Source organism: Bombus affinis, chromosome 7 (assembly GCF_024516045.1).
Source record: "Bombus affinis isolate iyBomAffi1 chromosome 7, iyBomAffi1.2, whole genome shotgun sequence".
NCBI classification, from domain to species: Eukaryota; Metazoa; Arthropoda; class Insecta; order Hymenoptera; family Apidae; genus Bombus; species Bombus affinis.
This window is the reverse complement of record NC_066350.1, coordinates 5,450,842-5,465,428: the sequence shown is the minus strand read 5'-3', so window position 1 is coordinate 5,465,428 and position 14,587 is coordinate 5,450,842. Positions and strand designations below refer to the sequence as shown.

General features: G+C 42.9%; 1 protein-coding gene across 5 annotated transcripts in view; it reads left to right on the top strand.

The window, feature by feature from the left end:
- LOC126918565 (leucine-rich repeat-containing protein 4C-like) overlaps positions 1 to 14,587 on the top strand; it is a 279,614-nt gene that overhangs the window by 56,036 nt on the left and 208,991 nt on the right. For 3 of the 5 annotated variants that reach the window (XM_050726614.1, XM_050726613.1, XM_050726611.1), the window contains exon 2: positions 14,016 to 14,081. The exons of the other annotated variants lie outside the window; for them this stretch is intronic. In XM_050726614.1, the coding sequence (XP_050582571.1) occupies positions 14,016 to 14,081 (66 nt within the window). The remainder of the gene's footprint in view (positions 1 to 14,015; positions 14,082 to 14,587) is intronic. 5 annotated transcript variants of the gene reach the window in all.

Genomic DNA, 14,587 nt, shown 5'->3' with positions numbered 1-14,587 from the left:
GGATAGAGGCGAGCGATGCGCCTGCGTGCATCGCGAGTTTCATCGGAATGCCGGTAACGAATAAAGGTGCTTTCATAGCGTCTAAGCAAGAGATCTCGGCAGGCGCTCTATTGTTCCTCTTAGGATCGACCACGATCGACCACGTCTGGATCGCAGTTACTTTGCTATGCTCGACCCCGTAACGGTGACACGACACCGAAAGCCGAATTCCGCTGGACGCGGATTCCTCTTCGAGTTGTATCTCGATCGCCAGCGCAACTTGCTCCACCGTGATAACGCACGCGTACGCACGAAACGAAGCAAATAGGAAAAATAAAGTAGAGTGTTACGCGGCAGGCAAAGCATACTCGGTGAAGTCGTTGTTTGTTTTATTTCGTACGATTAATCTATCTTTGGTGGGACGACTAATACGTATTGCTAAAAACAGAAATAGAGATGCCGTAGAAGAACACGTCAATGACCTTTGTAGCGCTAGCCAATTAATTCATGATGTTCGGTTGTGCGGTCGGAGAAGCGTGCGATCAGCGAGTACGCGGGCCAACAGCTAATATCATCGGCGTTGTATTCTTGGACGTTGAGGATCACTTCGGTGTCCACTCGAAACGAAGCTTAAAGTGTCTTTAGCCTCGGGCGACCGCAACGGGTTACCGGGAGAAGGTGAATCACTGCCAAGAACTCGTAACGATGATCTTCCCGAGCTGATTCACGCGGACACGGATCCGGTTCGATGGAAGCTGCGCGATTGAAACACGAAACAGGCCTTCGAACCGGAAACCAAGCCGAAATCAAAAACGTGCGAGCGAGAAAAACGAGGAAAAATGCGCGTCGTTACTCAACTCAGCTCGGCGTTACAACGTGTCCACGCGTAATGTTTGTCGCGTCCAACGAGACCTGGTCGACGTTGCATCGTCGAACGTGTTTTATCCCCCGCATGACGATAAATCATGGCGAATTTAACGAACTTCAACACGCGGCCCACAATAATACACATATTTCCGGCGAATTTACGCGCGCGTATTGCATACCGCTGCCGGCAATGCGACTCGTTTTTATTACACGCCGTGCCGCTGGCTCGTTCTTTTGCGACTTTTAATTATTGTTTATCGCGACTACGCGCGCGACATCCGGCACGTCTCTTCCTGCGCGTTTTCGCATTTTCGAGCGGAGGATTCCACGTGCATGAGCCGGAGTCCAATCATTTAACCAATCCGTGACACGATGGTTGTGGTAATGCGAGCCAGCCAGTTTGGCTTTTCAGTGGCTAGACGCCACCATTTAATTTTATATTTGCGTGATTTCCGGAACCCGGTGTATTTCACCCTGTACAATAGTTATCTACGCCGCGTTTCGTATCCTGGCGTTCCGCTCGCGGCGATACATGCTTTTGCGTTTTGACGGTTTCATGCTGGCGGTTTGTAAATATCCACCTCTCCAGCAATGGAGAACATCGCATATATCAGTAGGCAATCGCGGCAGCTGATTGTTGTTGAATCGTCGATCGTACCATCAAATTGCTCGACAACCAAACTCGAGTCGCTCGAACAAACGAAAGGCAAATGATCTTCCAATCGTGAAATCTTGATTTCATCCGTGTCGAGTTTTTGGTCGGTTGAAACTTCGACCACCGTGTACTACCCTATTTTCGCGTTGTTCGTTTAGCACGTTTTAAGCGATAGGCAATTCTAACACGACAGTTTCGGGTCACGGTCCAATTAGTAAAACAAATTTCGGAAATACACTCGTATCTCGCATCGTTGCTCGTACGCGTTTCCCTTTTCTCTCCTCTTTTTCCCTTTTTCCTTATCTTATCTTTTCTTTTATTTTATTGTCGTAGCCAGCTTTGTTCGCGTCACTGGTGTTATACACCGTTTTTAGTCATCGTACGTGCCTATTCCGTAACCGTGTACTTTTTTCGCCCTTTAATCGTTTTAATTACTTTGCTTAGAGACGAAACTCGCCGACTTTAGCTCCGGCTGCGCGCCGTCCGAATTATGTCGCGCATCATTAGGAAGCGTTCGCAGAGTTTGAATATTGTTTCAAGGCTTTCAAGCCGTTTTCCATTCTGTATCTGCGTTTGTTAAATCTGTAACGAGGAGTTTACATTTCCAACTTTTACGAACTGGCCAGCGACGATAAATCGCCGACGAGTAGGAAAAAAGCCATGCATTTATTATACAGTAACCAAAGTTGATCGATAAAATCGGGAAACTGGGTGCGCATATTGGACGGGGAAAAAGATCGTGACGATTAAACATTCAACGATTCATCGCTACTTTCGCTGTCTCGTACCTACAGCTTTAAGGTGGTACTCTCATTGAAATCCCGACTTTGCAAAGAGGTTTTTATTAAATCTTATATTTATATTAATATTTATATTTTAGTTACGTATATTCCGGAATCCGGTTGATCACGAAAATTATAATAACTTTGCAAGATTATAAATATATATCCATTAGTTTCTCATCAATTTTACGCATCTTATTTTGCTACAAAATGTTTAGACGCTTCTGGATAGTAACGTAGATGCTATACACAGAGGCAACATAAAATAACATTTCCTCAAATTTTCGACACAGCTATCGCGACACATTGTCAGCTAACGAACGTCAAACAAGTTAATCGTAGAAACTTGCAGGGTTTCCTAGGATTTCCATAAAATCACCGATCGCGAATGCGTTAAGGTACACACGTAATATGGTAAATACGTGGGCATAGAATCTGTTATAAGTAATGGTGTGCTACGTGTCTTGGACGTGGCGCAACCCGGGATCGCGAAACAAGCAGTATCGGGCATCCTGTTACGCGCTTGATGCACTTTGAAAACAACCTCTCGGTATCTCTGGTGGCGGCTTTTGCAAGTTAGTCTTCGATTATGTTCCCAGAGGAGCAATCCATGGAATAGCTCTTGGCCGAGATCTTGCAAGTAGCTTGAACGACGGTTACCGGGCTCGTTTGCTCGCATTTAAATCGAGCAAAACAGCGCCTCGCTAAAGTTTCCGGCTACTGCGTGTGTTCGCTAACAGACCAACGTTACGAACAGTGCATTCATCCGCTTAAATTGCATTAACACTTCGCAGACCCTTGAAAACCGGCAGCCGTGATTTCGGGCTGCATGGTCACCGCAGTTAAATTTTCTCGCTTGCGTTACTTAATCCGTTTCACGATTTATTTTAAGATTCCCCATCCGTAATGAATTTGCCATAACGCGAGACGAGTATCTTCGGCATGATTGAAATTTTCATCGACATAAGCTATTTCCATGGTCGCTATAATAGACACAGACGTTGCACTTTGGTGTAAATAAATTTAAAAACAGAGGAAAAACCACGAAAAGAATACGGTGAAATTCTAAACGCGCTTTCAATAAACCGCCCTCTCAATTTTATCCATGCAAGTATATCCGAGGATCGCTTCCCGTGGTTCGTGCGCAAATTACGCGCGTTTCTGCTTAAATCGACACTTATCCTTGAAGGGTTCGTCGGTCTGAAGTCTGGAGGGTTCCTGGCTCGAGGACGAACGAACGCCGTGCGGCGTAGCCAGCGAATATCGTAAGAGAGTAACGAATAAGGGGATCGCGACGACGAATATGTTATCAACCTTAATTATCGATCGATACTTGCTTGCTCGATACGAAGTTTAACACCGGCGTGTTAGCAATTTTTTTCAACCGACACTGGCTTCCTAACGGAACGCCACTTAAACAGTTTCTGTTTTGCCGCTTGTAAGCGCATTAGCCGACGTTCATCGAGCCACTTCCTTCGGATTACCTTGATCCCCTTAGGGAGCTTTTAATTTTTATGTATACCGATGAAGCGGAGGCATTCTCCGTTATCTTTCTCCAACGATTGATTCTTGTTCAACGTTGCATTTTTCCTTTGTTGCGATGATAATCCGTCTGTTACAATACAAACAACGTTACGAAGTCCGAGCAGGTATTACTCCGTCATGCAACTATTATATAGACTAATACTTTCGTTGACAATGTGTAACCTCTTTCCACGAATCATTAGATCATTCTTACAACCTGTTTCGCGAATAGCAGGTACAGATATTTCGGCTTCGATTGGCCCGATTGGTACGTTAGCGCGTATGAATGGTAACTTTCAATTTTTGTATCGACCATGCTAATAAACTGAACACTACGAAGGAAGATCTTGTTTTATCGCTTGCGACAGTTCCGTAATCTTTGTTTACAGTTATTTTACCGCGGTAATTCGAAAAATCCATATTTTTGAAATTACCGCAGCCTGAAACGAAATTGGCCAAAAAATATAAAAGCTTATATAAAAACCGAATTAAAAATATAAAAACCGAAAAGATTCTCTCGAGTGTAACGTGGAAAATGTCATAGTAAACTGTAGCAATTATTTTCTTAAATGGCAGCTTCAATTCGGGATTATTCTCTACATTTCGAATAATATTAATTAATTATGTATCGATTAAACGATCTATATTTTAACGTCCTCTATCATAACGTGTGGTTGCGAACAATCATTGATTTCGACGGCAGATCTTCGACAATGAGCATCTGACGTGTGGGAACCCGTGTTCAATCACAAACGTCAGTTGTGTTTGATCGCCGCCTATACGCGTTTACCAAACTCGATTGTAGCGATTTAGTAACATCGATACAAAGGTCAGGCGTCGGTATTAAAAAGAAACGACTTTTGCGAAGATTCTCCACAAAAACACTTGAAAATTAGAAAAGGTAAAGGGCGCGAAATTCTCCATTAGAATTTATAGATCGATAAAAAATATCAAAGCAACGATTTCTAGAATATATAAAACCAATATCGATGGTTGGCGAACAGAAAGATCGTTTCTAACGCTTGAAATGAAATTTTTATTTTCCCGTAGAGATAGCAGTGGCTCCATAAAGCGATCGTCTCGGTGAATCAAGTCACTATTGGCTCGGTATTTTTCCGCGGTAATTCGAGAAAGAATCATCGAAGGTACGTTTCCTTTGTACTATCGTGAAACGTGTTACGCGAAACTCGAGAATGCCACCCTTTTCTCTGTTCCTTCGGTTCTTACGTCACCGATGGAGAATGGAGACTCGCGTAGATCCATGCAAAAGCGTCGGACGTCTCGGTTGTTCATAGGGGTTCTCGCGTATTCACGGCGTCTGTCATCGGTACTCAGAGATTCAAATAGAAAGAGGGACGAGTTGGCGGAAAGTTTTATTTACTTTAAAAACGCGGCGCCAGGGATCCTTGAGCCAATGCGAAGGGAAAATAAAGTTCTGGCGGGATAGTGAGGCGTCCTAAGAAAAAGAAAAGGGGGAAGAAGTAGAATAGCGATAGCGGTGGTAGAGGCAGAAGAAGTGAAAAAAGTGGAAGGAGTAGTCGACGGTTAGCGTTCTTCGTCGGCGAGAAGAGAAATGACAAAAAATCGGGACGAGTTGAAAAAGTCAATTATCGTGGCAATCCGAGTTACTGCTTCGTTTGTTAGGAGCTTGCCAGCTTAGTTCGACCCGACTCGCGCTAGACACAGAGACTACAAAAGCCGCGTAGCGTGCTGATTGCACCAAACGCGAAATCATTTCGCTAGAAGTAAATGGGTTATCCAGAAAAAAACGAACCGTGCCGTGCGCGCTCTTTGGCCGGATCCGACCGCAGGCCATCGTGAATTTTCACGAAAATTAAACGTCGTATTTCGACCTTGCTTGTAATTTGCACTCTGCAGTCTGAGCCTCGACGTGGAACGAAAGAAGGATTTGTGTTCCCTATCGGCGATAACACTTATCAATTTTTCCTATATCGTAAACTTTAACCAAGTTCTCTGATATTTCCGTAAAAAGTGTAACTATTTCGCTAACAATGTACGAACTCGTAACTGCCAATGTAATTCCAGTATATACCACTATTATCCCGTTGTGTCAATGTTGTCTCTAGAATCCCCTGGTGTCAACTGCGTCGTATGTCAAAGAGGCGTTGACTCGGAGTTTCGGGGAATTTCCAGCCATTGTTGGACCAGCATTCCCAACAAGATTCGATAGATACAATTTCATTAGGAAACCGATAGAAAATTATAGAGATTTTCCAACGAATGTTTATCATACGTTCTGTATAACTTTTATACATTTCGATAAAATTTTTAGTACGCCGAGGCTATCGACGCCCCGCGCGACTGCTCATAATCGAGACGAGGCGGGAATTTTATTAAAATGCGGTAGAACGTATCGAAACCCGGTGAAATCTGGCGGCTACAAAAATGCATCGAATCTCGCGATAAACCATTTTCCAATTTTCTACTCGATTCTACCGACAAGGTTTTCTCTCCCGCGCTAAACGAAAATTCTTTTCCCTAAGTTGGAGTCCACGATATCGGAGGGCTGCACTCGCGATAACACCAGGGACGTAATGTACCAGATGCCGCCCCCTTCAACATCGCTTTCGATTTTCCGCACACCACCAGTGGACAGATGGCTCGCGACTCGTATCTATCGTCACTCGACAATACCGCATCATTTTTCTCCGCTTTCATTTTTCCTTTTCTCTCTCCGCCGCACTTTCTTCTATAACTCTTCCCCAGAACTTGCGTTATACGTATACCATATACGTTATGCAACTGCCATGTAGAAAGCCATATTTTATCAGTACGTGCGTACACTTACCTCCGCACAAGGTGATTACATACATATGTAGATTCGCGGACCTAATAATGGAAATTACGGACCCGTTTACGTACTGCGTAGCATAGCGATCCGCTTGTAGGTTCCCTATAGGCCAGTGCTGTCCGAGCGAGTTTCTTCTCGATGGCGATATTCTATAGAAACGAGCGGAAAATGAAATTTTCCGGGTGACGCACTTTTCTTTGCAGACACGTTCGTCGCTATCGAATATAATACTCTAGTATCTGTTTTAGGTCTATTTTAAGTTACAAAATAAGCGGAATAATTTTTTCATATTATTATTCCATCCTCTACGTTATTTCAACAGCTTAAACTTTAGAAGCTTCTGAGTGCATTTTGTTTGCGTCGATCTTTCATCGAACGCGATACCCTTCCACGTTCATCCACGTCCATTCACGTCCATCCACATCCCTAAAATCCATTTACATCTGTATATATATATATATATATACGAAGACGCATTAACATAGTAACCCATTTATACAGACCCTATGTTATATAAGCATATATGATATAATATACATATATCTATATGAGCACACATACATAAATGCATGTGTAAGACGATGGTCTGCGCATATAAGCATCAATATGTCCAATATTCGAGCCTACGTAAGTAAATACATAGCTATGCACAAACAGGCAACGGTATTACGTGCACCCACCGACCGATATAGGTCGGTTATAGGTGGAGGGTAATATTCGAGGATGCCGAAAGCACGTTCGAGCGATCGATCTCTCGGTCTGGCCCACCCTCTTAGCGAGTCTTACACCAACACGAGCTCCTTCAGTTCGCGGTGCCGGTTGCATTCGGGGCTCGAGACTTGAACGTCGCAAGGAGAGAAGCGCGACCTGCCTCTGCAAGAGGATAAGGGCAGATGAAATGGAAAGAGAGAGAAGCCGAGAGAGAAAAGCTAAGGCGAAGGGTGGCAAGAAACGGGGTAGAAAGGGGACGGAGAAATAGAACGAGAGGGAGACGAAGGAAAGGAGAGAAGGGAGACTCTCAGTAGGTATCTCAACTTACGATTGCCCCGGGGGCGTGCACAGAAGTGCAAAGCAATCGTCTCCCAGCTCGACCCCACGGCTATAGGTTCTGGAAATGGTAACGTATCGAAATACATGCGGCAGAAACGCTCGGGTCCCGCGTTACCCTCTACTTTCCCGAAGCTCGCGTTACATCGGGCTGAAATCTACGGCCCATAGAATTCCCGCGAAACTAGAATTCGCCTCGTCTTTCCCTCGATCTTGCCTCTTGTCCCTCCATCCTCGCCCGTTCTCTTCGACAATGCTACGATGGCCCGTGCGCTTTCGCCCTCGACGCTTCCTCTTTGCCCGACGCGATCAACGCTCAACGCAATTATACGGCGAAAGAAATTATAATCGCGCGCGTTGCTCTCTCGCGATACGCTCTGTCCGCCTGCGCGAGGTTTAACCGCTTGTTTTCTTGGCGGAATTTATGGGAAAGTGCAAAACAGTTGTTCTCGGTGAATTTATGGCTGTAGATTTGTTGCGGGGAAAGTCTGCCGATGATATATCGAACATCGGAAAGGCTACTGTCATAAATAAAAAAAAAAAAGGCGGAAAAGGGTACGTAGTTTGTTATAGCAGTAGAAAGGTGCGTTCTTTTTGTAACATGCGATCGGCGATAAGGCGTATAGCGTATGCTGATCTTAATAGTCGCGATTATTTTATGCAACGTATCATGAATTATAGTAATCCGTGCTGTTACACGCTAAGTCTGCTTTCCGCGATTAGTTGGACGAACATGTACTTATACTTATCACGGGACTATAACACGCTTTATGTAGCATCTGAATGCTACGATTTTTATCGCTGTTGGGTTGTGTTTCCTTTAACGTTTGCTGACTACGCGTGCAAGAATAAAACGGAAACAGATAGTTGATCGAAAATTTTCCCGCTTGGTCATTACCCCAGTTTTAAGGGTATTTTGGTTGAGAAGCGTCAAAGGAAAGTTGGTTAACAACTACACGGATAACGAGATATTGGCAAAAAAATTTATGACCCGACATAAATCCATAAACCCATTTACTCGGAAGCCATAAATGGAAAATAACGTTTTCCAGCCATGCATGACTTCTTAACCATGTATTTTAAGAGAGTCGAGGGTCTGTTAAAAATTCGGAGAAGATCATCGTCGAAACTGTTTGTGGCTTTATGGTTGTCTATGCGAATTATCGACTTCGATTACAAGAGAAAACTTGTCTGAAAATAATAGACCGTAGATGATGGAACGTACGTACAGTTTCACGTGTTAGAATTTAATTTCCATGGAAAGTTAAAGATGCGCGTATATCTAGTCACGATGCATCCCCTTAAAATTAAAGAGATCTTCAAAAAAATGTAAATTATTGCACGTAACGCGTGCAAATTCTTACAAACTGAAAAGATTGGCAAGCGAGTTGCAACACGCGAGCGATATTTACAGTTCAAAGTGTTCGTCACGGTACATAGTAGTTTCAAAGCCTGTTAGTCAAACAGTATGGGTCGAATTCTGCGGAGAACAGGAAGTTCCATTGAATTTAATCTTATTACGATTACTCGAGTTTGCTCGACACAGACACACGTTGGGAAACAAAATAATCGTCCGTCGACGCTATAGGTTTTCGTTGAAACGTATCGAACTACAGAGCGAAGAGTAGTAGCGAAGAGGGTGGATCGAAGCGGCATTATCCTTAGCTTCGGACTCGTGTTACAGCGTCTACGACTTGCGGAATTTCAGAGGAGGGCCGCTGTTACGTTCTTTCTGTCTTCGTTGTTCGCGAGGTACATATTTCGTTGTACCGGTGAGAAGCGATAGTAGAAGGCATGAAATTTACAGCAGTAAACTGGGTTAAGTTCAGTTAAACTAAGTTCAGAGGGAAATGTTGACTAAAAGTTAAATCGCCGCATCGTAACACGTTGTGAACTACAATATTATCGATGGATTTCCCAACAAGGAATATCGTCACTTTGCTGGGATTTCTCTGACCATAATTCTGCTTCTTTTACTTAACTCGACTTTTCATATAATTTGAAATTGTTATTATCCAAAAAGTAAAATCGTAGAAATGATATGTACGTTTTGTATTTTAATTTAACCCTTACCATGTAAATGTATTTATGCATCTTTAAAATACAGATAATAACAGTTTTTCGCAGATATTTTAGTATTATCCAACTTTATGTTAAATATTTTATATCGAAATGCGACAAGTTATTAAAATGAACGCTGTTACAATGATCTTTTAAGAAACGATCGTCACGCGAGTGAAAACGGAAAACACTCGCGTTACTATGTAATCCTGCAAACGATAACAGATTATCTTAGAAACCTTAGATGCAGCGACACGTAGAAGAGAAAGAGATTCTCGTTACATCCTACCCTCTTGCTCAAATTACAACGAGAAAACATACGACTTACGGAATCTCTTGAACTTGAATGTTTTCATTCTCGGCCTTTCATTATCTTCGCGTTCTTTCGGTGTGTTATTTATCGTTCGCAGCTACGCTATGCCATTTCACAGATATTCCATAAACAAAACAGTTTGTAACTCATTCGTTTATAATATTTTATGATAATTATATAGAAGAGGGTACACCTCATCGATTTCGATGATCTTGAAATATGTCGTCGAGGTCCACGTCCTGCACAACCTTTTCCCATACAGGTTACCGTGTCTCGGCCTCGTGGAAAGCTTCGATGCAATTTATGTCACGATTACGGTTGATTTCGAAGTAGGCGGACGCATTTAACAAACTTAACTCATTGATAAGAGAAATAACCATTTTTAATGTCGTATACGTAAAAAAGAGAAACGAATGGGTTGGACTGAAGTAGCATCCGGCCAACAATAAAATTCGCTGACACGAAATGATTTTCAATGCATCTATCGATATACGAAACGTTGCAACTGTGTCTTATCTGTTTGTTCGTCGCGTACACACTAATAATTCAAATCAGCAGATACGTGTGTACATGTGCTCCACTCGTAACCTAACGATAACCGATAACAATTTTTGGGCTTTCGCGACGGACTTGTCTACATTTCGCGTGAAACTCACGGTCAATTATATCAAAAGCAGTTACCATTGATAGCATTATTGGAAACGTCGATTCGAACGTCTATATTATATAATTTAACAAACGATTAATATGTACGTAGATATATGTTCGAAGATATTTCTAAATTTTTACTAAACTTAGCACATATAGATCGTTATAATTAAAGTGGTAACAATTAGTGTAAGTTAAATATAATAATAATATAATATAAGCAATAATATTAATAAGCGATAATTAAAATAAATACGTACGTATAATTTATGTTTCCGTGCGAATAGAAATTGGAATTAATTTTACCAGAAGTAGTTGTTTTCTTTTAACGATAATAATAATATTAAATCTGTTTTTCTCTGGAATCTGCCATTTTGACAAATTTCTTAGTTCTCGAGTTAATGTACTTTAATAGCAATTCACGTCTACGTATATACGTCACGAAAATCAATTTACGTGTAATTTGTAATTTTCAATGAAACATCGGTGATAAATTGTTTAAAGTTGTCGCGTGCCTATTTGATATCTTATATTTTGTACGTCATAAATTAATGGCGGCAGATAAGATAATGAGAAAATTAAATGGAAGAATCGAATTAAATGATTAAAAGCTGACCAAAAATGGTAGCCGAGATTCCGATTTAACGTCGAGAATATATTATTCCGATGAATCACGCGGTGCGTTTCCACGACGGCGAGCACGTCGGAAACGAGAGAATTCAGCGGTGAAAACTCTCGCAGACCACACGAGTAATGCATTTTTTGAGAGAAGCATCGACGATCCACCTCTCCTTGCCACTGCTCAATTTTTCAAAGCGATTCGCTGGCAACGAGTAGATACTAATAGTCGAAGAGGTTCGGTAAATTCAGCGCGAATAGAAATCGATCGGATGCCAGTCAGCGACGCTAGCTGCAACAAAAATCCTTAGATCGAGGTCGCCGCCACGTTGATCTTCCGCTATATACCAAATGCTTCGAATGGAATTCCGGAACATTCTTGACGTCCGTGACAGAGCTATCGAATTAACGGTGTGTACAATCTACGGCGAGACGGTGGTTCCCGTTCTATTAGCCGTAGTTGTCGGTTTTACTGTGCCAGTTCGCCCTTACATAGCTGCGGCGCACGGTGTCAGTTTTGCAGCTTTCTTCGGCAACTATTCCGAACACTCCGACCGAGAATCAGCTCCGTCGATTAGATGAGTCCTGCTTCCCTTCCTCGCCCCTTTCATTCTCCTTCTCCTCCATCTCGCAGCCCCACTGTACTTTCTTCATCGAATTCCAGCATAGACACGGAATCTCGGTGCACAATGAGCAATGACTTCGACGGGGATTTGCGATTCTGCAACGTCTTGCGATTCTGCTTGATGGGATAGCAGAGGCAATACGCGCGCAATAATACCGACACGTAGTATCGTTGAAATTGTGTTCGTACGAATGTGTACCGAAGCTAGGCGGTATAATACGATAACAAAAGGTAATATCTCAATAAAATGGAAGAGTACATAAATGGTAAACGCGGGCAAAAGGTATCTATGAACAGAATGCGTTAAATATCGGATCGTAATGCGCACTGGATCGTTCGTTGCATCCAGCGGAAGCTTTTAATTGTATATATATTTCTAATGACGGATAGGATAAAGTTGCGGCTGTTTTTAATTAATTTCGTTCAATGCACATCGCAAACCGTGCAACTTTTCATTCTTATTCAGTTCGTACTCGATAGGTTTCCTTTGCTTCGCGAGATTCGCGAAGAAGAAACAAGCTTATCGATCACCTCACCAACGAACGCTCTTAATTCTTTCTTTTTCCACCGTGGAAAAAAAATTTCCCTTCGATTCGGCCATTGAAACGCGATCTTCGTTCGTTACAGATGTTCCAACGAGTTCGAGCAACTTTTCACCCCTCTGCCCGTTAGCTTCGCAGTTTCAAACAATAAACAAACGAGGCTAGGAACCGAAGTTTTAGACGCTGCTGCATTTTTTCCTTTCTCCTCCTCGGCTCCTTCTCATTTTTCCCCTCTGCAGTTTCGCGAGTTTCCAGCAAATTATTCTCGACTCCGCGGTGGAGGATGACTTCCGGCGATTACAGGAACCGTGGAAATCCGAGCGGCACGAGTAGAAACGGTTTCTTTGCACGGAAATTCGACGATGCAAAGGGGTACTGGGCGAGCAAGAAGCGACAATAACGTCGGAGAGATAGCATGTAATAAGAATAATTGTCAGCGATGTTTTATGCATCGCGGTGATTTCGCATTCAGCTTGCTAAAGTAGTCGCGTTTGCTAAACTTTCTTGCGGTGACAATCTTAAATCGTTAACGATGCAATTTTTCCATCTCACCTGGCCTCTCGTTCTCCATGAACTTTTTGCCACGGTTCGCGTTGTGCAAATTTCTTTTTACGCGCAAAATGATTCTACGCCATTTCGTGCTTCGCCAATACATCGACTCATGTTGCCTTTCCTCGAACAGAGGCGCAAAACGAACATTTCTACGTCTTTGTGTAACGAGCGCTTTCTTACTCTCGGTGGTTTTACGAGAGAATTGCGCTTCGTAAAAGATGAACAATAAGAACTACGCGCATTGCATAAACACCGGTGTTGTTATGTTTTCCAAGAAATATGGTAAATACATTTTTCAGCTTGTAGACGCGAATTTAGATGAATTTCGTGAAATATAGGTATAGGACTCGTATTCAAATTTTTGCTCAATTTTTTTTTAAACACTCTGTGTCGTAATCAAAATTCTAATCGGACCGCATAAAAAGCGTAATATCGCTTCTAACGCAAAGTCCGTTTGCTATAAAATATCGTATATATGATATACGTGCGAGCGCGATTAGTATATCTTTCGTGAACCAAAATCTGAATTTAAATAGCGGACTAATTAATTGTACATGTCCAACTGTACGAACAGTTTCGCGACGGAAAATGTTCTAAGTGAACAGTAACGACGATCTTTTGATCGTTACTTTATTGCATTAAACGTCGTGTACATCGTTCGAAAACTAGATCGGCAATGTCTGCTTTTTGCTTTTAATTCAGTATCGTTCTTAATTCATCAGAAGCGATAAAACCGTATCAATTTGTAAAAAACAAGTTCCGATAAACGTTTAGTGGTATATGCAAAGTAGAATGACACGCGACAATCGATATCCAAGTCTACCGAAAAATTATGCGTTATACGACGTGAAAAATACGAATTTGCTTAGAATTATAACTTCCTGCGGTGCTTACTGGATTCTGTCTCGAGTGGCGGCACTCGGCGCCCCGGTTCCTCGAAATCCCCCAGGCTGCAGATCAATCTAACAAGCACCCGTGGTTTTGTTTCAGATGAATCACCAAAGCGAGTCATCGGAGCACCGTTCGTCGACCGATTCGCAACTACGCTCGTCACGGGTGAGTTTCTATTTCGATCTCCGTACTCTCGAGCCTGATTACTATTTAAGAACGCGTCGAAGACGTAGAAAAGTTTGGAAAAGTAGGCGCATGAAAGCTGCGCGAAAGAGAACGTGCTGCAAGAACGACGATAACGACGACGACGTTGATGACGGCGAGGGTTCGAGTTGGTTGACCTCGTGCTTGGCGACCCTCTTGTGGCTCGTGTGTCGGATATCTTGAAAATCTCGTGGGTCAGGGCGTGGTAGCGAGCCGGTCCGCAATCAGGTTAACCTGCCATGTCGCTCGACGAACTTCCCTGCCATTCGCTCATTCACTCGCCAAATGCATTCACCGTCGACGAGACTTTCCCTTGCTTCTCCCCTCGCCCTCTGTCACGTACGCTCGGCCATTCCGATTAGCTGCAAATAATACCCGTAACAATAGCCGCTGCTCGATACAGCTCGTTCCAGCTCGTTCTCGTTGCACTTATGCCCTCTGTCCGTGTCCATAAAGCTCGTCCGCGG